The following is a 23,302-nucleotide window of genomic DNA, read 5'->3' as shown; positions in this document are numbered from 1 at the left end:
TAAATAAATTTCCGTCAGACAAAAAAGACTACTATCTTTCTCTTCCTATCTACTAAAAAAGATGCATTTTGTATTTTGCCATGCTTTTTTAGATTTTAAACTCAACAATTTTTTTAAGTGCTTTAAAACGGACGTTGTACATTTTCAAATGCATTTATAGCTATATATATATATATATATATATAAATATATATAATATTTTATATCATATATAATATTTTATATCTATTTTTATGTTGTGAAACGTGTACTATCTATTATTATTGGAATTAATAATTAATTCTTTCATCACGATGCATAATGGGTGTCTTGACAAAACGAATTTTGGATGTATACAAATTGTAACGGGTGTAATTAAAACCATATTATAGAAAGTTGTTCGTTGGCTGTTTTGTCCTAATTAAGTCATTATATTTAAGCATGATTTTAATATTAATCTGATAAGTTAAGCCTTTTCTTATTAGTAGTATGCTTTCTTTGAACCAACATTATAATAAGTTTAAGGGTCATTATTTTCAGGTTCCTAAATAGTCATGCTTAATTGCTAAAATATTATGGAAATCATATCAGCTAGTACAAATAAAGCGTGTTATTATTAGTATGCTTTTGTTGAATTGTTACTACAATAAATTAACTGATAGTGATTTCTTGTTTTACAATAGAAATAATCTAAAAACACCAATTATATAAAAAAAAATCATCCTAGACGTAATAGTTTGAGTAAATCATTTGGAAGTAAGTTATTGTAGGTAAATTATATCCATATAAAATAAGTATAATATTTAATTTATAATTTAGAAATCCATATAATATTTTTTTTATATAAAATAATACATAAATTTTCACATAACTAATCTCATTACTAATAATATTTACATAACTCTAACTACCACCAATCCCATTAATTTGTTAATATATGATTGTTGAGTCGGCAAAATTAGGTAGACGTGTACTCAAATTTGTTCTATATTTTGGAAAGTCTATTCTTGAAGGAGATTTTTATTTCTATTTTAAATTCAAACCACTCCATTTATCTTTTTTCCAAAAACAGGAAAAAAAATGATGCTCAATATTACAAATTGTAATATATTCTTTATTATATTATATATTATAATATAATGAATACGTGATAGTCACAAATTTGCACACTTCTCTTTCTTTTCTTCTTTTTTCAATTTTCATTCAATTAATTGGTATTCCATAACTATTACGATTCATAATGTTAACAACTTGTTTGGATGTTTGTTAAAATTATTAATTTTGATTATTATTCTAAATTTTATTGTATTGTATCATTAAGTTTTTTTGTTGGATAACGTCGGAAAGTTTAATTTTGTGTGACGATTAATTTGACGTGATCGTGTGTTTTCTTACTTTGTCTTTATTTACTCTTTCATCTTTATCATACTTTTTCATAGTAGCCCTATCATGTGTTCTACTTTTCTCGTAAGTTTATCATTCAAATAACAATAGAGAATGATACATTTTATCTAAAAGTTATATTTATTAAAAACAATATTATATATAATAATACAACACAATATAATATACTATGAAATAATACATAATAACCGTCCAAACCCGAGTAGAAGCACAGTACAATTATTAAAGCAATTTTGTATATTATTGGTTAGGTAAAAATTCCCTTTAATAGTGTCATTATAAATTTGTGAAGAAATGGCAAAAAAGAAAAAATATAATAAATGGTATGAAAAAATAGGAAAAATCCAGCACTGGAAAATATTTTAGACAAGACAGATGATTACAAAGTGGCATTTAAAAACCCCTTATTAAACTTCTTCATTTCTCCATCTTTCACATTGATCTTCCCCCTTCTCCGTTCACCCCGCCGCCGTCTAACGCCGCCGCCACTAGTCAAAAACCACCTCTTTTTTTATTTTCTCTCTTTTCTGCAGCAATGGTGTTAATGGGAAAATGACCATTTTGCCATTTCCTTAATCTCCTTGTTTTCAGCATATTATAAAGTTTCCTACTTTCCCCAAAACTCTATTTATTTTATATTTACCATAAAGACTCAATTTTTATTACTTACCAAAACTTTTTTTTTCTCTAACTTCAAGAATATTCTTTTGGTTTCATTTTTAAAGCTATTTTCAGGTCTTTCTTCAAAACCCCACATCCATTTTTTTTTTTGTGTTTATACAACACATCCTCTGTATAGATACATGTAAAATACAATCTGGGTGTTGTGAATTTTGTTTGAATTTTCAAATGTGGATTGATCTTTAGTTCAATTGGAAAAATTGGGGAGTGGATCAAAATGCGTGTAAGGGAAATGCATCCACTCTGTTGTATAACATTAGAGACACCGGAGATCGGAGACCAGTCGCCGGAGCCGACGTTGTTACGGACTGGCTCTGCTGTTGTTTACTCTGGATCTGACATCAATGCTGGAGGATCCGATGTTGGCGGAGTCGCCGGAATCTTGTACAAGTGGACTAATTATCATAAAGGGTGGAGATCCCGGTGGTTTACTCTCCGGAACGGGATACTTTCTTATTCGAAGAATCGCCGGCCAGACCATCTAACCGGAGATGACATCAGGCTAATCGGGAAACTTCCCGACAGTAACCCCAGTCGCCGGAAACATGGGAAATCCGTCGGCATTGTTCATCTTAAGGTACAAAGGGGAAAAATGGTGTTTTGGGATTTTAGTGTAAAGATTAAAACTTTCTTCAATGGGCAAAATCTTGAATTTTAGATATCTGAGCCAATTTGATCGATTTTTTTTTCTTCAATTGTCCGATGGTTAATGAATTGGGGTTTAGTCATAGTTGGAAGTTTTTACAGTGCAATTTGACTGGTTGTTAATCCATAGTGGGTCACATCAGCAGGTGAAAGATAATGGGAGAGAGTAATAGGCCAAGATAAGGCTAAAAGACTATTCTTTTTCTAGTAGGCCTACGTTTGTGGTAAAAAACTATGACAAACATGGTCACTTTTTGAGGGGTTTTTTGTTGTTTCTTCCTTGAAAAATCAGAACTTTTTTCTTCATGTTTGTCATAGAATTAACTTGGAAGTGATCCATTTGTCATCTTCCTTAATGAGTTTCTTTCTTTCCTTTTCTTTGCTGTTACTACATGAATGGTTGTGGGAAAGTGGGGTTGAAAGTTATGTTATTTTCTTCATTAAAAATATTAGTTGTAATAGTAGCAAACAACCAAAAGAATAGTGAATTCTCTTTCTATCTCTAATAACTTATTTTCTCTTGTGTACTACTTGTAGTTATCATGACTTGAGAGTTCATTGAAAACTTCATTATTTTAAAGAGAGAATAAGGAAAACTGGGGAAGGATATTCTTCTTCTACAATTGCTGGTTAAATTATGACCTCACTTTTATTCTATGTTGTAGAACTTGGCTTCTTTGATGTGTTGATCTGTCAGCTCTCATGATATCTGGCTTCTTTGGTGTCTTGATATATCTTTATCTTATATCAATATGTTTTGCTAAAATGACATTGCCAGTTGTCTACTAGACTAGCAGTGGCCTCTTTCCTTTCATTGCCTAGATATTTTGACCTATATTTGGAGCTGGAGAAATTGATAGTACAATGAGTTTGTCGTTTGGTTTGCTACGACACAAGTCATTTCTTCGACCTTTCAGTTCGTAGTTATCGTGTTTTCCCTCTAGAATGTTTTGTCATGCTTTTTATAGTATTTTGTCATGATTTCTTCAATTCCTTTATTTCTTTTTCTGTTCTACCTTGATTTTCCTTTCTTGAACCGAGAGTTTGTCGGAAACAACTTCTCTACCTCCCAAGGTAGGGTAAGGTCTGCATACCCTTTACCCTCCTCAAACCCTACTTGTGGGGTTACACCATGTATGTTGTTGTTGTTGACTGAAGATATTTTCTAGGGAAAACACTTCCTATGAATTGAGGAAAATGACTACCTCCACTTGTTGACATAAGTCATTTTCCATATAACTTACTTGATTTTTATCTTTGTTGCACTTGCTCTAACCACAGTTATTAATGTTAACACAAAATAGTTTCACCAAAGCACTCTTTGATTTGGTAATAACATTATTTTCAATGGCAATCCTTTTTTTTCCAAAATTGTTTTTCACTCAACGACCAAACATTTCCAAGTTTTTGTTTTCATGGAAAATGATTTCAGTCGTTCCAAACACATTCAATGTAAAAATTGCTTTTTCCTTTAACCTTGAGATGATTGTGTGGATTCCTTACAGGTGTCATCATTCCGTGAGAGCAGGTCTGATAATAGGCGATTCTACATATTTACAGCTACCAAGTCTCTTCATTTGAGGACACATTCAAAGAAAGAACGGGTTGCATGGATAGAAGCATTGATATCAACAAGAAATCTTTTTCAGTTGAGACCATTGAATGATAATCTCAACCTTTTGCAAAATGATGTATCTATATCTACAGAAAGATTGAAAAACCGGTTGCTTGAAGAGGGCATTGGTGAGGGACTTGTCCAGGACTGTGAGAAGATCATGCTATCGGAGTTTTCAGAAATAAAAGGACAACTTAAAAATCTTTGTGAGGAGCGCTCCAATTTGCTGGACACGTTGAGACAGTTGGAGGTAACTTTATTTTATTTCCTCATAATTTACACGTGGAAGTGAATGGAACCAGGCATGCAAATCAATAAGGAGTATAGCTTAATGCATTTGATTCGATTTTATTGGGACTATCCATTTCTCTAAAGACCATTGGATTTGAAACTGCGACCAAACGTTCTGAAACTATCTGAAGTAACATAGAAGTTTGATTTTCCAGTGATTTTGGCTAAAGCTAAGTTAATGTCATGAGAAAGTCCATTGTGCATTATCTTGGTAATATGCTTTCGGGATCATCTGAGAATAAGATCCATAGTGAGTTAGATTATAATTTTTAGAATTCTCTGGTCATATTGGAAACAAAGGTTTCAAAACACGTCGTTGTTGTGACTTTTAACTACAGTTGTGATACATTGTGTTTCCTCTATGGCCCTTATAAAGGTTTGTGTCTTCTCAAGATGAATTGCCGATTGCACCTAACGGTTTGCTCTGACTCATTGCAAATAACAATAACAATTATGCTTCAATCCCAATCAAGTTGGGTTGGCTATATGAATTCTCACTGACCATGTTGTTGAATTTATTTTTACTTTAGCTCAATAACTATATTACTAAATATGAACAGCAAGTACTAGAAATTATTTATATTATCCACTAGTATATAAAATTCTGATAGGATTAGAGAACTTCTAGAAAACATGAGACCTAAAGTAATCGACTAAACGTACTGATATGACTAAAATATATTCCCAAATGATTGGTATTGCCTATAGAAATATAATCTTCTGTTCTTCCATTGTATCCTATTTTTCGCTAGGTACATCAAAGAAATTGTGGATCTTTTGAGATAACTTTTTTCCATTTGGTGTTAGGTCTACCTTGTTACCTTTTAATACATTCATTCACCTAGGCTTAACTCCTACATACAGGTGCATCTGGAAAATCATTTAAGGGATTTTCTCTTATTTTTTCATTGAAGCGTGCTACTTGCACCTTTTGCTGAACATTTTTAATCCTGTCTAGTCTTGTATGACTTCACATCTATCTTAGCATCTACATCTCCACCACACTCATATTTTGGATGTGGTGGACTTAAACAACCCAAATTCACTTCCATATAACATTGCTGGTCTTACACGGAGTAACCGTTTTGCAGAACTTGCCTTTTAAACGGTCCCTTTATTACATAACATCTTGTAGCAATTCTCCATTTAAGCCATCATATTTCGATTTTCTGTTAACATAAAACATCTTAATCTATAGTGATCTGCTCACTGCTTTGGAATAAATTTGAAAGACTGTTGCAGATCCTCTTTTAATAATTGACAACCAGTGTTCTTTGTTTGGGGGGGAAAAAATGAAAGAGAAGAAAATTGACTGGTAGTTTCCCAATGTTATGTCAATCATATATAAGTTCAACACACAGTCATCTAAAACTAAAAGAGTCTGGTTGTATGACTTATTTTAGGCACCATGCAGATGTATTTTCTAAACAGGTGCTCTCTACCTTTTTCATAGCCTCTCTGTATTTTCATGAGCTTTCTGCACATATATCCATAAAACTTCGTCAGTTATGCAATTCTTTAGTTTAAAACTTATGAAAGATTTCAGTGAGTTCGCATTGCAGGATGAATTAGTTGGGTTGGTCATATTACTGAATTTGTTTGTCTCCCCGAACTTTTATTTAAGTTGAATACATGAAGAATTGTTTCTGGACCTCTGATCCATATAAATTTTGATGCAGTCATGTTACATGAGTTAACTAACTTTGTTTCGATGATTTGCATATTTTTGTAAAAATGAGCTTCACTATCTCTAAATTGCATAAGTTTTGCTTCTGCAGGCAGCTAATATCGAAGGTGAAGCTTCCGGGGTTCATGATGGTGAATTCCAACTGATGAAGCAATTCTCCAGTTTAGGACGTGGCAAGTATAGTGGTATGTTATACTTTCATCTACTTCTACCTGTACAAGTACAGTTAAGTAAGCAAAACACACAAACAAAATAATCTTTCCCTCAAAAGTTTCTTCAACTTTTGACAAGTCATTGCACATTATGTTATCAGATGAAATAATTTGTATGAGTGCAAAGTTTTTGAGGTTATCTTCCACTAATTTTCCTTCCCCGAAGCATATTGCAGCAGAAATACTAGTTCTGCTAATATTTTTGATTTACGGCCTCATTATCAGCTCTATTTCACTTCATTATGCCGACTTCGTAGTAGTTGTAAAGAGATAGGGATGCAGCAAATTGTTTGCTCCTGGCTTTTACAATTTCTCTTGCTTATGATGTACTGGAGTTCTGCTACACGTCACTAAAATAGTTTCAGTTGCTGTACCTCACATCATATGTTCAAGATGCTGAACTTTTGTATATTAATAGAACTGGAATATCATTTGACCTCATACATTTCATATCAGAATATAGTACAACTGAATCGTCTGATGATATTGAGAAACAAGAGCTTGATGAAGCGTCAGATGAAGAGGAAGCCAACTATATTGACGCAAATGAATGCTTTTCTGAATATCATACATCTGGTGGGTCAGTAGTTGGGGACAACATGGAAAACAATACCATTGATGCATCTGCTCAAGCACAGGTTGTACGCAGAACGAAGCTTCCAGATCCAGTTGAAAAAGAGAAAGGGGTTAGTCTTTGGGCTATGATCAAAGACAATGTCGGGAAAGATCTAACACGAGTTTGCCTGCCAGTGTATTTCAACGAGCCAATTTCCTCCCTACAAAAGTGCTTTGAAGATTTAGAGTACTCATATCTTTTAGATAGAGCATATGAACATGGAAAATCGGTACGATCTTTAATACTTTCACCTCTTGTTACTACTAGAACATGACTAGGCGTTTGTGTTTACGTTCTTGCTTTCTACTCTAGAAGGTGCTTATCAGGCTCTTCTAAATTAATGATTACATGAAGTTGATATTGCTTGAATACTATTCAGATAATTTGTTACTTGCCACATCTTTCATTTAAGTAGTAAAACAAGTACATTTGAGTTTTTCTATTAGATAAATGTTTAGGTATTGGGAGGCAAAGAAAAGGTCTATCTACTATCTCCCTTTTTATCATTCTATCAGAAAAAAAAGAAGGAAATGTAATTAGTGAATCTTCTTTTGTTGGGGCAGTACTGGTTGTATACTTCTGGCCTGCAAAGATGCCAACTATTAATTGCTAGGTATAAATTTGTTTATCAGAACACACCTTTTTTTGGAGTAATTGTTTCAGAACACAAATTATAATCTTTTGTTTTGATGAACAACACAAGTTATAATCTTATTTATATAATATAATAGGCCTCGCATGGCAGCTATGGTTCAAAACTTGATATTGCGTGTATGAGCCGAATTTATAACTTTGTACGTTGTGCTAAAGCATAACTGTTGCTTTTATTGCTTTCTTGCTTACCCCCCCCCCCCCCCCCCCCCCCCCCCCCAACACCCCCCCCCCCCCCCCCCCCCCCCCCCCCCCCCCCCCCCCCCCCCCCCCCCCCCCCCCCCCCCCCCCCCCCCCCCCCCCCCCCCCCCCCCCCCCCCCCCCCCCCCCCCCCCCCCCCCCCCCCCCCCCCCCCCCCCCCCCCCCCCCCCCCCCCCCCCCCCCCCCCCCCCCCCCCCCCCCCCCCCCCCCCCCCCCCCCCCCCCCCCCCCCCCCCCCCCCCCCCCCCCCCCCCCCCCCCCCCCCCCCCCCCCCCCCCCCCCCCCCCCCCCCCCCCCCCCCCCCCCCCCCCCCCCCCCCCCCCCCCCCCCCCCCCCCCCCCCCCCCCCCCCCCCCCCCCCCCCCCCCCCCCCCCCCCCCCCCCCCCCCCCCCCCCCCCCCCCCCCCCCCCCCCCCCCCCCCCCCCCCCCCCCCCCCCCCCCCCCCCCCCCCCCCCCCCCCCCCCCCCCCCCCCCCCCCCCCCCCCCCCCCCCCCCCCCCCCCCCCCCCCCCCCCCCCCCCCCCCCCCCCCCCCCCCCCCCCCCCCCCCCCCCCCCCCCCCCCCCCCCCCCCCCCCCCCCCCCCCCCCCCCCCCCCCCCCCCCCCCCCCCCCCCCCCCCCCCCCCCCCCCCCCCCCCCCCCCCCCCCCCCCCCCCCCCCCCCCCCCCCCCCCCCCCCCCCCCCCCCCCCCCCCCCCCCCCCCCCCCCCCCCCCCCCCCCCCCCCCCCCCCCCCCCCCCCCCCCCCCCCCTGGAGCAGGCTTCTTTATTAGCAAGTTTTTTCCAATTATATTTACATGATGTAGAGCAATTCTTGGTTAGATGTTTAGCATTATGTTGATCATCATTTGAATTGTCTTGCTCTTCCAGGGGAACAGTCTTTTAAGAATTCTAAACGTTGCTGCTTTTGCTGTGTCTGGTTATGCTTCAACTGAAGGCCGGAATTGTAAACCTTTCAATCCTTTGCTGGGAGAAACCTATGAAGCTGATTTTCCTGAAAAAGGAATCCGCTTTTTCTCGGAGAAGGTATTTTATCGAGAATATATCTTGCTGTTATATATTGTATTGATTCTAGAAATACTGATTTGTATCTGTGCATGCAACTTTCCCTTGCAGTATTATTTTGTCAGCAAAACTTACTTTGACGTCAAACAATTCGTACCCACAAAAGCGTGTCATATGACTACGGCTAAATAGTAGGCTTCTTCATATTACATTAAGAATTAGCAAATACTGGATGTACCCATATCAGATCTTACACCACCTGTATGGTTATGTTTCCAGAAAAGAGTCTGTGCAACATAGAACTGAATTTATTTATTTTTTGTAGTAGTGTCTTTAAGGTTGGACATAGCATGATGTGAGATTGAAGGGTATGTCATATTTTAAACACGCTTGGTGGTCACGTCACTCCATTGCAGTTTGTTTTCCGTGTTAAGTTTTTATGAATTTGAGGATTTACCTTTTTCAGCTTCTCTTCTTAAGTAATCGAGGGAGCTTATTCTGTGGAAAGTTTTTTATGATAAAAGAGACAAACATTGTATAGGAGAATACAACAAAAGAAAACATCTTATATTTTCTTAGCTTTTGCAACCAAAGTGATTTACTATGAAAAATCAGTAAGCGCACTTGGTAGTTTAACTTACCGAAGAATTTTTTTTAATTTGAAACACGGGAAGTTGAACCTGAAATTTCTTACCTAAGTCTCTAATGCAATGAGTTGATATGTATGATAGTAATTAGCCAATTCTTGAAACAGGTTAGTCACCACCCAACACTTATTGCCTGTCACTGTGAAGGTAGAGGATGGAAATTCTGGGCTGACAGTAATCTTAAGTCAAAATTTTGGGGGAGATCAATTCAAGTCGATCCTGTTGGAACACTTACCTTAGAATTCGACGATGGGGAGATCTTCCAGTGGAGCAAGGTAGGCAGAACATCATGCTGGTCATTGACCAGTTTACAAGATAGTTTGGTTCCTATTGAAGTTCTTGTTTTGTTTGCTTAATTCGAGACTTTAATATCCTCAGGTCACGACAAGTATCTACAACCTTATTCTTGGTAAGATATATTGTGATCATCATGGGACAATGCATATACGTGGCAATCGTCAGTACTCATGCAAGCTCAAGTACAAAGAGCCATCCATTATCGAGCGTAATCCTCATCAGGTAAATGAGGAGAAATCCTGTAATTAGTTTAATAATGTCTTATTATTGCCTACTCCTCTACATACTTATATATCTATACTTTGTTGTACTATTGGCCGGATAATTACTACTAAACTCTACAGGTTCATGGATTTGTTGAAGATGTCTCTGGGAAGAAAGTTACTACATTATTCGGAAAGTGGAACGAGAGCATGTACTATATCAATGGAGAATGGGCCAGCAAGCCTAAGGATTCATCTGTTTTATCTTTATTGTGGACAAGGAATAATCCACCCCCAAATCTCACTCGATACAACTTATCTTCTTTTGCTATTACACTGAATGAGTTGACACCAGGACTTAAGGTACAACAGCGTGTTAATGAAACTTCATGTGAAAGATCAATTTTCTCTTTTATGTTCAGCTAATTGTCGTTTATAGCCTGTCTAATCTGCGTGTTTAATCTTGAATAAAGGAGATGCTCCCACCTACAGATTCAAGACTCAGACCTGATCAGCGACATCTGGAGAATGGGGAATACGACAAGGCAAATGCAGAGAAGTTGCGGTTAGAGACACGGCAGAGAATGGTATGTCTGCTTCCACTCGAGCCTTCCTCATTTTTTCCTGTGTACACATTCTTTTTTTGACTGTTTATTGTTCTTATTTAGTCCGTAAAATTGTTTTCAATATGATAACTCAAACTTCTTGTGTGTCTGGTCATCTCGCTGGGTTTGTCACTGCTACGAGTGGAATCACAAATTTGTATCCTCTGGCCCTGTAATCCTCCCAAGTTCCTAAAATCTTCAAATTGTCACATAGCAAACTTTAAGCCAACATTATGAATTTATGAATCTCTATTTTTTGGGTCTAAACAAAGAACTTTCTCTTTACTTACAGTCCAGGAAATTACAAGAGAATGGCTGGAAACCTCGATGGTTTCAAAGAGAAGGTGAAGATGGGACTTTCCGGTATATGGGTGGCTACTGGGAGGCAAGGGAGACGGCTACTTGGGATGGCTGCCCAAATATTTTTGGCGAGATTGATCAAGATCTCCTCAACTCCTTTGAAGGATCCTGATGTTTTACAAGGCATATAAGGTATGAGAAACTACTTTTCTACGTCAATTATGTGCTTTTGACACTTCCATTTCCTAGCTATTACTTTCACATTCGTTTTAGAAAACAACTCAACGGCTACGTGATCAAGGAGGCTCCACTTCTAGTTATTCGTTACCACTTTAAACACTGTTATCTTGACAAATTTCTCCCTCGACACATACTTGTCAGATTCATATCATGTTTGCTGTAACCTCATTCTTCTTTGTTCCCATCTTATGAACACATTTAGCTAAATACCAAATCACACCTTCAAAAGTTTCCTATCTGTCTCAGTACTATAGTTAAACCGGAGACCTAATCTTTACATATTTTACATGCATGTTTTCTCAATCTTTGTACAGGGATATCAAAAGGCAATGTGGTACATTTTTCATGGACCTGAAGATTTGTAGATTAAAGACAACACCTTGAGCAGAGTATTATCGGAAAATTCTATAGACGGATGGAGTATGTGGTCAGTCCGCGACTGCCCAAATTTTTTAGTTGTTTAAAGTTTGTTCTCAGAGGTTGATAAAAGTCAATCCTGAAGGCTTTTTTCAGCATATAGAGACAATCTTGCAAAGAGTCAACGAATCGACGAACGATGGAAGCAAAAAACTAGAGGAGGTTCCTTACTAGATCTATGCATCAAGCTGCTTTGATCAGGCTTCTATTTTGTGTTGAAATTGATCCCATTTTCATTATGCTTTCATTTTCTTTGGCTAGGGATTAGTTTAGGTTATTATTATTATTATTTGTACTCTTTATGTTGAAAATAAAAAAATAGCAAAAAAAAAAATGTGGATGTATTAAAGAAGTAAACTGAGCTCAAATAGCTTTTGTAAAAACCTAATGTAGATTAGTGCTACACATGTGGAGATATACACAAAAGAACTAGCTTCCTGGATTCTCATTTACCCAAAAATTCTGAGTTTTTCTAATGTCTTTTAGTTATTTTTCCTTTTTAAATTTGTTAGATATTCAATGGTGAATAAAAGATTAGATATTGGGCCATCTAGTCTCCAAGGGAATTTCAAGTGTTAATGGAGGCAAATCCAATATTCGAACGTTGTTGGGGTCAAGTTCCGTATTTTAGAACAACATAGATCGTTTTACTGGACGGATCCAGGATTTGAACATTACGGAGTTCGAGTTCGATATTTAGCACGTTGATTGTTTTACTGGATGAACTCATAAGTAGTTAACACGTAGGACCAACAACCTAGAGAAGCATACTTAAGCTTTAGTTAATATACTTGTAATTAACTTGAGTGCCCATTTTCATATTTACTTGCCTTTTCTAGCGGGTATACGTAGATTATACAATTTTGATGAATTTGGTTTATTTTTTAATTTAAATTGGGGCGACTATTTAGGTTAATTTTTGGTATTTCCTTTACCAGAATGATGTGTGTGAAGTGTGAACTACTTGGTTATATGTGCTCATCTTTGGTATTTCCTTTATCAGGCCCATTTAAACAATACTTTTTTGAAATGAAAATTACGCGGTTAAGCAAACATATACTAGTTAATTAGTTAATATAGCTATAGTTTGCATTAATTACAATTTGAAACTTACTTCTAACTATAATTACATTCTCTCTCGCCTCTTTCCTCTCTATAACATGTAGCTATGAATCGTAATTAACAACTTATAGCTATGAAGCATAATTAAGCTATTTTTAAGTGGCTGTATGTGAGAATTCCCCTTTATGTGATTAATTTCGTAACGCAACAGACGATTGATAACAAACACAAACATTTTCTAAATTTTGAGCCAAAAGTGTCCAAGTACAGAGTTGGGCTGCTGGGCTCCTAAAGCGAGATGGGCTGATTTCATAGAGCAATGAATTGCTCCCGCTCTATGCAGCGGAGGGATAATGGGCTGGTATCGTTAAAAGCCCAATGAATGCCTATTGTGCTGCTTTAATTAACGTTGAGATGAATATACAGATACATTGAAATAGAGAGAAGTAGAAAGGCAAGCGAGTTAGGACAGAGGCGAGCGACATAGTCTACATATGAATCACACTAAATAAAATGTATATGAGATACTAGATACTTTACAAATTCATTTTGTAATATAGATACACAGGAAGAGAGGCAAGCGAGATAAGAGAAATGTGAGCGAAAGAGTCATATACATGCGAATCCATTTAGACACAACGTATCTGAAACAATTTATACTTATAATATTTCATGGAAAACAATTTTTCTATCCGGTAAAGATAAAAAAATATATACGTATTGAAAAATAATATAAAAATTGAAGTCGTCAAATTTAAGTATCTAATCTGGAAGTTGGATACCTTTAGATTCGTTACATAGGTATCTCCCCTCTTGTGACAATATATAACTCTGCAACATAACCTGACAACACTTAATTCTTAATGATTTCTGAATCAATATTTATTCAAACAAATTATATGTATATATATGTAAATATTGTATCTTATGTTATAAAAAAGAAGAAGAGATAATTCAGAGAAAATACAGAGAAATTATGTTGGGGAGTGAGGGGACCGCCAAGTAATAAAAGAGGAATATATATGGTGTCAGATTAGAGCCCCTAGGATTTGCTTCCCACAGAATAGGAAACTGGTAAAATAAAATATCACAAAACAGTTTTGGCAATTTTACAAACACGACAACATGTTCCTGGCTGTATTTTTGCTGTACATAGTGAATTTTTAATTCATATCGATATTTATTTTGAAGTCTCGATTCATTTAAGTTTATAATGTATAAGACTTATTAAAAAGACAAGTGTTTTTTATTAGTATCTTTTCAATTTTTTGAAGGGAGAAGGCATAAGTACCCTCCAGACTATGACCGAAATAACAGAGACAAATCTTAACTAAATTAAGGTCATATTACCCCCTGAACTCATTTTATATATAATTTTGTGCACCTTTTGGCCTATGTGGCACACTCCGTGACTCCACAGAATTGAGACGCATGGGAGATACTTGGATGCCACGTAAGCCAAAAAGGTGTACAAAATTACAAAAAAAATGAGTTCAAGGAGATAATAGAACCTTAGTTTAGTTAAGGTGTGTCTCTGAGATTTGGGTCATAGTCTAGGGGGTACTTGTACCTTTTCCTTTTTTTGAACTCAAACTTGAGACTTTTCTAGCTAATTAAGAATGGAAAAAGTTTTATTTCATCATCCACCATAACCTTAGATGGGATCATCAAGACTTTCTGCAATCTAGTTCTTTTTTTTTACAAGAAAGTATTTGGTGTTCAGAATTTATACCGATCATAATTAATTTAAGACTTTGTGTTAGGTGAGTGTAGTAACAAAATATATATATAATACTTCTAGCTACAAGTTTTTCATTCTTAAGGCTCAAATCTGATATTTTCAACCCGACTTTCTTTTATAAAAAAAATCCTTTTTTTTTGTGTGGTTTGATTGAAGTTTCTGATCCATTACAACAGTTAACAGCCAGCTACTGATTGTAAGACAAATATGAGTTTTAAACATGTGATCGTGTTGTCATAATATCTGGATTTTTAGTTTAGAGAAAATTATTTTAGTATAAGGTCCTAATTTAATTGTTCAAAATGGATAGGACGTTGGTCCACCTTTTTTTTAAAGAGAAAATTATCATACGCATGTCCTAAAAAACGCCAAGGTTTGATGTAACTCACTACATATAAAGTTTACTATTTTAGTGAAGATAGTTATTTTGATTGGACATTTTTTATTTGAAGTATACTATTTCACTATTTGGAATAATACCTGCATATTACTAGTACTTGTTTTTATTTTTTCGTATTTACTTATTATTACTTCTGAATGATTTAAGCGATAGGTGGTTATGTTCAAATTCATATAACAAAACAAAGAGATAAAATATAATCAATTCATTTAATTTATCTTACTTTTTTTTTCTTTGTTTCTTTTTTGAACAATTATTTAATTTAAACTTTTTATATGACATGAAAAATTATTTAAAAAGAGACAGAGGAGACAAAAAAGGACACTGTATATAATGAAAAGAAACGAGACTTAAGTCGCTGAAAAATTGGCCGTCTGTGGCGTGACCACACTATGAGGTCCGCGTCATGGACATGACTAGGGTTTTTGTACTCATTTGAATATGAGTTGTATTTTGATATTAAGTTCGTAAATTATATTTTTTTTTATTTGAGTGTACGGACTAGTTCTTCTTATGAGGATACTTGTTTCATGATAGATATGTGATGATATTGAATTTTAATGGAGTAGTTAGGTGAGCGAGTTTAAATTTGATGAATTAGAATCCGTCTCTAAAGTTAATTAGTTGGTTTGAAGTTTATTGTTTGGTTTTGATAAATGATATGTATACCTTGCATTATGATAAAAAGAATGTGAGTTGTTAGTGGCCCAAGTGTTTGTATCAATTATGGTGGTGACATGGATTATTCGAGAATGAGCAAGAGTGTACATGTTGTAGTTGAGCAACGACACTTTGAAGCATTAAGAGATTAGTGACTGAGATTTAAAAGCGGAGGTTAGAGGTAACAAAGTTTTGACGCTAGCTAAGGAAATAAATTACTTGGTTTACTAGAGTTCATTTGAGAGAATAACTCTAGGAAATTATAACACTTTGTCAAAAGATATTTGTGGTAAGAAAAGATTCATGATCGATAGAGATTATTAATTCGGAAGATTATAGCTAACATAGTGAGAAGAAATCCGACAACAGGAGAAATCATAACTCTAGCCCTCTTTAATTTTGAAGTCAATTACCCATTCTCTTAAGTTGATAGTTTTTACTGATTTATTATTTATAGTTAAATAGTTTAAAATAAAAATCTTGATCTTTAAAACTAAATAATTGTTCAAACTTATTTTCTTAGTGACATTAAATAGTTATAGTGCACTATGAAATTTGACACCAAACTTAAAAATCGAATTATATTTCATCGATCATCTATCCATTTTAGGATGAGTTTTAAACGTGATCACACCTAAAGGACAATGATAACAGGCTCTTTATTAACAAACAAACAAAAAAAAAGATAGTACTTTCTTTGGGAAGTTGCTCTTTCGATTGCATTTCATTTATATTATTTTGGTTATTGTACAAATACATGCATGAGAGAAAAAAAGAAGATTGGAATGAGCTACAACTTTTCATTGCTCTTTTCCATTCTTTGTACATATATTATAACTAGGTTACCATACACACGTAACCCTTCCATTAAAGTTAAAAGAAGCAAAAAAAAAAAAAAGTTATAAAAAAAAAAAACTAATGTACTTTTATGAAGATCTTAGTGACAAGCTGGTTCTGAATCCTCCATTTCAATTCCAACCTCAGCTAGCCTCTTCTCCTTGTACACGTATCGTCTCGAGAAAAACAAGAAAATCATCAAATTGAACACACTCAATATTGCCAATAGCCAATAGAAATCATATAACTTTCCTTGGTTCAAATTATCAGCTAACCATGGTTTTTTCCCCGTTACTTTGTGCACAATTGTCACCAAAATTGAACTAAAGAAAAATCCAAGTGAAAGTGTACTCAAAAACAACCCTGTACTCATTGTTTTCATCCCTTTTGGACATTCCCTTAAGAAGAAATCAAGTTGTCCAATATATGTAAATGCTTCACCTGCCCCTACTAGCAAAAATTGTGGCACTAACCAAAAAACACTCAAAGGTATCATAGCATTTGCATCATTAGTCAATCCATGCAAATGTGCCACGTTCAATCTTTTCACCTCGGTTAAAGCGGCCGCAATCATAGCTATAATCGATAGGACTAAGCCTACTGCAATACGTTGCAGTGGGCTTAGCCCTTGAGGGTTGTTGAGGACACGTTTAGCAATTGGTACAACTACACGGTCGTAGAATACACATGTTACGAGGATGCTTCCAACGAAAAAGAGCGTTAACGACGCCGGAGGGATTTCAAATTTTCCGATGTGACGATCCATCGTTGTAGCTTGTGACACGGAAAATGTTGTCATTTGGGCATAGACAGTCCAAAACATAATTGTCGTAGCCCATGTTGGTAACATTCGAACTACTAATTTTACCTCTTCAACATCAGTTAAAGTAGATAAATTCCATTTATTTACCACGGTAAATCCAGCAGATTCAAGGTCATTTACCTTAATAGCAGCCTTGTCCAAGAAACTGTAGAGAATAATAAAAACAAAATTCATGGTCAAAATCTTGGTCCACAATATAATTGTAATTTAATGAGGACATTATTGTTTAAAATAAGAAAAAAAAAGGGAGAAAATTAATATTTTTATTATTATTGTAGTCCACTTCTTTTTGTTTAAATAAAAAATATATATATTTATGTTTTGTTGCTAGATTTAAAACTTGACAAGTTGTCTGGGTGACAGACTGGCTGAGAGTATCTCGTGATATTGGTTTTCTTTAGTTCTTAAAGACAAAGTATTCACGGAATCTCTAAATTAAAATAATAAAATATTTCTTTCTATTTCAGATGAGAAAATATTATATTTATGTATAATTTTATCTGACATATGACGTTGTATTTGTACGAGAACTATACTATATTTAAACAACCTTTAAGTTCCGAAGTTTATCCGTTTGTCTTGATCTATCCCCCATCCCCACCCCTACCGTCTCCGAACAATAATTATAATAATATATTCAATGTAAATTTTAAAAAGATAGAGTATACCCAAACTTAAAGGAATCTTATGATAAGTAAAAACTATATAAGAAAAAAAATGATTTATAGGAAGAAGTTTCAAAATTTGCTTCAAGGACAAATCACTATCAAGGAAAAGTTAGTGATAGAACTATTCACCTTTTTTTGGTTTTTAATCATTTAAAAGGTGTATGATTACTACCTTTTAATTGAATTGTAAGAAAAAAAATTATATCATAAAAAGAAAGTAAAAAGGGAGTATATTGGTCATTAAAAGTGCGCTCGTGTTAGTATATAAAGTAATAGTAATTAATACTAACAACCACAAATCTATAGGCAATAAGTGAGGAAGGCTATACTTTAATTTCCACACATATGAAAAAAGAGAAAAAAGTAAGTAATTCGTACACTCCAAATTCCTTGGGGTGGTGGGGGATAGGCTACTTTATATTCAATCATATACTATAAGTCAACTTGCAAAAATATTATTAAAATGTTGAATATCTTGCCCATATATGCTAAAACATTTCGACAAAATGAAATTTTTGAGTTGATTTGATTGTAGATATTTTGATTTATTGTTTGATGGTGGTGGTTACCTATCAAAGATTTGGCCTACCATTGGGATAAGTTCAAAGAACTTGAATTTTTTTTTAATGCAAATATTGCAAGCCAATCAGAAATTAAGATAACTTGCACATAACAAGTTCATTCCAATTGTTGGCATATTTTTTCCCCTTGATCTAGAGAATTGTCAGGACATTGCACATGGTTTAAACTTTAAAAATCATCATTTTTCTTTCTAAAAATGTATAGAACTCATCATTTCCTACTTCTCGTTCGATATAAATTTTAGAGCCTGATTAATTTAAATAGGGGTCAAACGTATACTGATCACTAAAAATGATATTTTTTACGGAGAGTTATTATAGATAGGTGGTTAATTCAACAAAGTAATATGATAACAATGGCAAAAAAAATTAAGTTATATATACTAACAATATTACGTGGAAAAAAAAGAGACGAAAACTCACCGGTACTCTTTGCTGTGTGGCAACCTTTGTTTAGCTTTTTTATTTCCATCACCAGGAATATCATCGATATTAAAAAGAAGTGAAGGATCAGAAGGCAATTCCAAATGTTTTTTCCTCAAAGCAGCCACAAAAACCGAAGCAATTTGTGTCAATGGACTCCCTACAAGTTTCTTAAACCGATATTTTCTAGTTCCCGATAGAAAAATCACCAAACCGATAACGATAGCACAAGCACAAATTCCATAACCCCATTCTCTTCCCAAATTATCTTGAATATACACTAATATTGTCACTGCACCTAGTGATCCCACGTTGATAAAGAAAAAGAACCAATTGAAGAATTTTATCATTTGCCCTCTTTCTTTTTTGTCCGTTTCATCAAATTGGTCCGACCCGAACCCGGACACGCTGGATTTTAATCCCCCGGTCCCGAGTGCGGTCATGTATAGGGCGATGTATAGGACCATGAGTTGTTTGCCACTTGCGGGGATGCATGTTGAACTACCCGGCTCACACTTTGGTGGTCGGAGGCTCGGGATTATGGTGGATATGGTCAAGATAGTAACACCCTATAAAGAAATAAACACATGAAAGAGTCAGAAGATTCAACATCTACTGATATATGAAAATAAAAGAAAAAATTAATACCCCGCCCCCAACCTCCTATTAAGTTACCATATTAGACTCTCATGATAAAATATATATTATTGAAGTTAACTATGCAATATATGTATTTATTTTTTAATACTTGAACTCTTTTTGAAGAAAGAGAAATGAAAAAGAATCTTTTTTTTTCTTTTTGAAAGATTCAACTAGGGGAGTTAATATATACTCTATATTTTTCTTCCTCCTCCTCTTCTTTCTTCTCTCTTTCCACTTTCTTATTTCATAATCAACCATATTCAACATCCATACTTGCTCCATTTCATTCTTTATAAAATAAGTTAATTTAAACCAAGTGTCACTAAATTTTTCCTTATCTTAATTCCCTTTTTCATTCGATTTTCCTCTTCACAACATCTACAATATGCAATCTAAACTTCATAATTTATTTATTGATTCTTTAATTTCTTCATGTTTGTCATTCTTACTCTTTCCATTCTCCTCATCACAAATTCTTAAAAAAGTTTATAAATTTCCATGCATCAATCTCACGCAAGAAGAAAATAAAAAAGTTGATTTGATGATGATGATGACCAAGTTAAGTCCAATTCCAACATGATGGCACTTAAAAAGTAAATAAAGTCACTTCATAACAAGAAAGATTTTTCTATTTATCTATTTAAGTTATCAACCAATCAAGATTCAAGAAAATACGTACCATAGCTTGAATAGTAGTAAAGATACCAATTGTAAGGTACCTGATAAAAAAAAAATATGTTAGCTAGTCATGACATAATTATTATATTATAAATTTTAATTATAGAAATTTACGAACCGTCCAAGAAAAGTGTCGGCTACAAATCCACCAAGTAAAGTTAACATAAATGAAGTCCCAAGAAAATTTGTAACGTTGTTGGCTGAGTTTGCATTTCCTAAATGCATTGTTCCAGTCAAATATGTCACAAGGTTTACCGCTATACCTAGTGTTGTTAGCCTCTCCACTGCCTCAATCCCTACATAATCGTCAGAATCAAGAGTCAGTCGATATCAAATAAATGATTATAATAAGTTTAGTTGAACTGTTAGTTACCTAATATCATGGCGGCGCTAGACCAACCGCCGGAGGAGGAACGAAGAGCTGGTCGACCTTTGTAATCCCAGGCATCTGGGAGAGTTTTTGTGTCATGTTGTGTCTCAGGAAGTGACATTTTTTTTTTGTGTGTGTCAAAAGGTTTAAAGAAATTGGAGATATTAAGATTATAAGAGATAGATAGAAAGGTATCCAAGACTATGGTAAGATTCAATTGATTCTATAACCCTTTTATAGCCGTGGATTTGAGGCAATTCATATTGCTTTTTTATTATTTTAATACCTTAGTTTAATTTATTTTGTTTATTTTACTTAGAGGTCCATTATAAGTGGGAATGGTAAAGTCCACATGATTGTTTTTTATTTTATTTTTATTTCTTTTGGGAGGAAATTTCGTGGTCCCTAGCTAGTTTCAAATGATTGATAGTGAAATGTTAAATATTTTTCAGCAAAAAAAAGAAATGTTAAATGTTTGAACCCATGAACATAAAAGCAAAAATAAAAAAAGTGTCTAACTAGTAAAGGATTACATCTTTAGTTTAAGAAATTAAATTAACCATTTAAATATCCTTTTATACGTATTAAACTAAAAAGAGTACTTCATATCGCTTAAATTAAAATTAGCCAATAAATATATGACAAAATGTTTTACCTTGGGTCAAATCTAAGATCATTTACGTGAGTTTTGTCCGTATCGAAGTAAGCGATATATGATAATTGTACTTGGTGAAGAATAGAGTAAGAATGTAGTGTTTGATGATAACCTTTTGAGTATTAGATATTGACAATAAAGAAAGTGATTAGAGTATGAGTTGTGATAAGATGAAGTCGGAATTAGAATTTTTAGTTTATAGGTTCTGAATTAGGATTCGCTTGTTTAATGTAGGGTTTTGAATCGATTATTTATGAATGTTAAATAAATATGGAATTTGAGCCAAAATTATTAAGTTTTGACAAATCTATGGCTCGTACCAACTACTGTGAGTGGCACTGAAATTCAAATTGACAACCTTTGAATGATTTTATATAATATCGAAGTATGTGATCATTTTATTTAAAAGTTTAAATTATTTGAATGAATACGTACACACTTCAATTTAGCATAATAATTTTAACCTTGAGTATGGCATAGTAAAAATTCTAGATTCTTGTAAATATAAAAGTGGCAATGCAATTTGGTGCAATAATCACAAGATGTTGTATAGTTCCCGGGTATCTTGTGAGTAAAATATAGCTTTACCAAAATGGGTGATTGACATGAAAATTTAAGGATTTCCAGTATCCATAACATTTAACCTAAAGAGCAAACAAATCATTTGTCTGGCCCAGGAATTTTACAACTTTTTTTGGTATTTCGTTTCTTAGCAGCTAATAATTGGCAAAAATTGAAAAAAAAACTCACTCAAAAGTCTATAGTTGTTGGTGTTCAAATAAATATTGCACGTCAAAAGATAATTCAACTCCTAAGAACTTTTATGTGGTGGCCATACATTCAAAAAGTGAAGAGAGGTCATAGGGAAAGTGGTAGAATGCACCCAAACAATATGGAAAATCACGTTTCTACTTTTTCTAATGAAAAGTAATCATTTTAAAATTTAAATAATATATTAATACTAAGTATACCTAGTTTTTTTTTTCTTTTTCTGATCAATTGATTTAAAACAATATATATTAATAAGAGATTTTTATTTATCGATCTGAAAAGAAAAAAACATGTGTATATAAAACTTTTGTATTTATTTTTTTACAAATAGATAATTTTTTATCGATGCGACTGGTAAAAAAGAAATCATATTACAGTGTTAATAACTTTAACAAGATTCAATGTATTCAAGAAGAAGTGATGATCTATTACGAGTTATTAGACAAATGTGAAGAACAATCTATCTTTTTCAGCTCATCTAAATATAAAAGAAAGTTTTTTGGTTCATAACTCAACTTTCTTCTTGACTTTTATAATTTTGTATTACTCAAGTATTCTCATATGTAATATCATCATATACTTTATTATAAGTGATTTGATGGTCATAGAATATAATACATAATTCTCCGTAGTTTTATTTTACTAATCTTTGTTAACTAGTTGAGGTTCATCCTCATTAGGGATGGTAAGATAAAGTATAATCTCTCTTACTTATACTAAATTTTTATTGAGAATTTTTATTTTATTATTAATAAAAGACGGTTAGACAAGATATAAATTCACAAAAAATTAGAGCCGACCGATATTCTCACGTTTTTTTCTCCACCATTCTTTGATTAGTATTTTTCAAATGTCCACCCACCACCACTTCTATAATTTACGGTTTACCAATGGAGAAAAGGCACATTGGCAAATAGAAAATAATCACTATAAAGCTCTTTGCCAAACTTTAGGAACTGAATAGGGACTAAAGAAAAATTTACAAATTGAAAAATGTGAAATTTCCAGATTTGGACAGCTCAAGAAAAAAAAGAAGAATATACAAAAAGAGGGTACTTTTTTGAGTGCTTTGACCTTATAAAAAAAGTTGCATTAGCAAATTATGTAATAATTAGCATGTCACACATATTGTTCTTTCTAATTTTACTCCAATAATTTGTTTATTGTCGGGGTAATTATACTATTAGAAATTAAATTATTTGCACGTTCTGTCATCAGTAGATATAAGAAAAAAGTTCTCGTCCTTTCATTGTAACGAGGTCCATGTCCATGTCCTTCGAGGTCCAAAGTTACAGTATAA

The 23,302-nt window shown here is 34.6% G+C and overlaps 2 protein-coding genes across 4 annotated transcripts; one reads left to right on the top strand and one right to left on the bottom strand.

Annotated features, from left to right (window-relative positions):
* The first annotated feature begins 1,734 nt into the window (after positions 1 to 1,734).
* Positions 1,735 to 12,135, top strand: LOC102578345 (oxysterol-binding protein-related protein 2A). Of its 3 annotated transcripts, none has more exons than XM_015312394.1 (11): positions 1,735 to 2,641; positions 4,215 to 4,574; positions 6,394 to 6,487; positions 6,971 to 7,359; positions 8,848 to 9,003; positions 9,737 to 9,904; positions 10,008 to 10,148; positions 10,271 to 10,492; positions 10,606 to 10,716; positions 11,027 to 11,226; positions 11,589 to 12,135. In XM_015312394.1, exons 1-10 carry the CDS (start codon positions 2,282 to 2,284, stop codon positions 11,204 to 11,206), a joined length of 2,181 nt encoding a protein of 726 aa, XP_015167880.1. In that variant the 5' UTR covers positions 1,735 to 2,281; the 3' UTR covers positions 11,207 to 11,226; positions 11,589 to 12,135. The 3 variants fall into 3 exon arrangements, with proteins under 3 accessions (XP_015167880.1, XP_006355481.1, XP_015167881.1); XM_006355419.2 differs by having other exon boundaries at positions 1,738 to 2,641; positions 10,603 to 10,716; XM_015312395.1 differs by lacking the exon at positions 1,735 to 2,641 and adding an exon at positions 3,345 to 4,038 and having other exon boundaries at positions 10,603 to 10,716.
* A 4,111-nt stretch (positions 12,136 to 16,246) lies between these two features.
* On the bottom strand, positions 16,247 to 20,798 carry LOC102606337 (protein NRT1/ PTR FAMILY 6.3-like). Its single transcript, XM_006355418.2, has 5 exons — positions 20,580 to 20,798; positions 20,325 to 20,502; positions 20,208 to 20,247; positions 18,887 to 19,455; positions 16,247 to 17,359 (listed from the first exon to the last, which is right to left on the bottom strand). The coding sequence occupies exons 1-5, from the start codon at positions 20,695 to 20,697 to the stop codon at positions 16,492 to 16,494; spliced, it is 1,773 nt and encodes a 590-aa protein (XP_006355480.1). The 5' UTR covers positions 20,698 to 20,798; the 3' UTR covers positions 16,247 to 16,491.
* Between the last annotated feature and the right edge of the window lie 2,504 nt (positions 20,799 to 23,302).

The sequence above is a fragment of the Solanum tuberosum genome, unplaced genomic scaffold (genome assembly GCF_000226075.1).
Source record: "Solanum tuberosum cultivar DM 1-3 516 R44 unplaced genomic scaffold, SolTub_3.0 scf00201, whole genome shotgun sequence".
In the NCBI taxonomy this organism is placed as follows: domain Eukaryota; kingdom Viridiplantae; phylum Streptophyta; class Magnoliopsida; order Solanales; family Solanaceae; genus Solanum; species Solanum tuberosum.
Note: the sequence above shows the minus strand (reverse complement) of the source record. Positions and strands in the feature narration are given on the sequence as shown.

Bases quoted from the DNA above. Each gene is read 5' to 3' on its own strand.
- LOC102578345 (XM_006355419.2), top strand. From the start codon at position 2,282: ATGCGTGTAAGGGAAATGCATCCACTCTGTTGTATAACATTAGAGACA. The intron at 2,642-4,214 runs GTACAAAGGGGA...GATTCCTTACAG, and splicing joins TCGGCATTGTTCATCTTAAG to GTGTCATCATTCCGTGAGAG. The intron at 10,149-10,270 runs GTAAATGAGGAG...TAAACTCTACAG, and splicing joins TCGAGCGTAATCCTCATCAG to GTTCATGGATTTGTTGAAGA.
- LOC102606337 (XM_006355418.2), bottom strand. From the start codon at position 20,697: ATGTCACTTCCTGAGACACAACATGACACAAAAACTCTCCCAGATGCC. The intron at 20,248-20,324 runs GTTCGTAAATTT...TTTTTTTATCAG, and splicing joins GCCGACACTTTTCTTGGACG to GTACCTTACAATTGGTATCT. The intron at 17,360-18,886 runs GTGAGTTTTCGT...TATTCTCTACAG, and splicing joins CCACACAGCAAAGAGTACCG to TTTCTTGGACAAGGCTGCTA.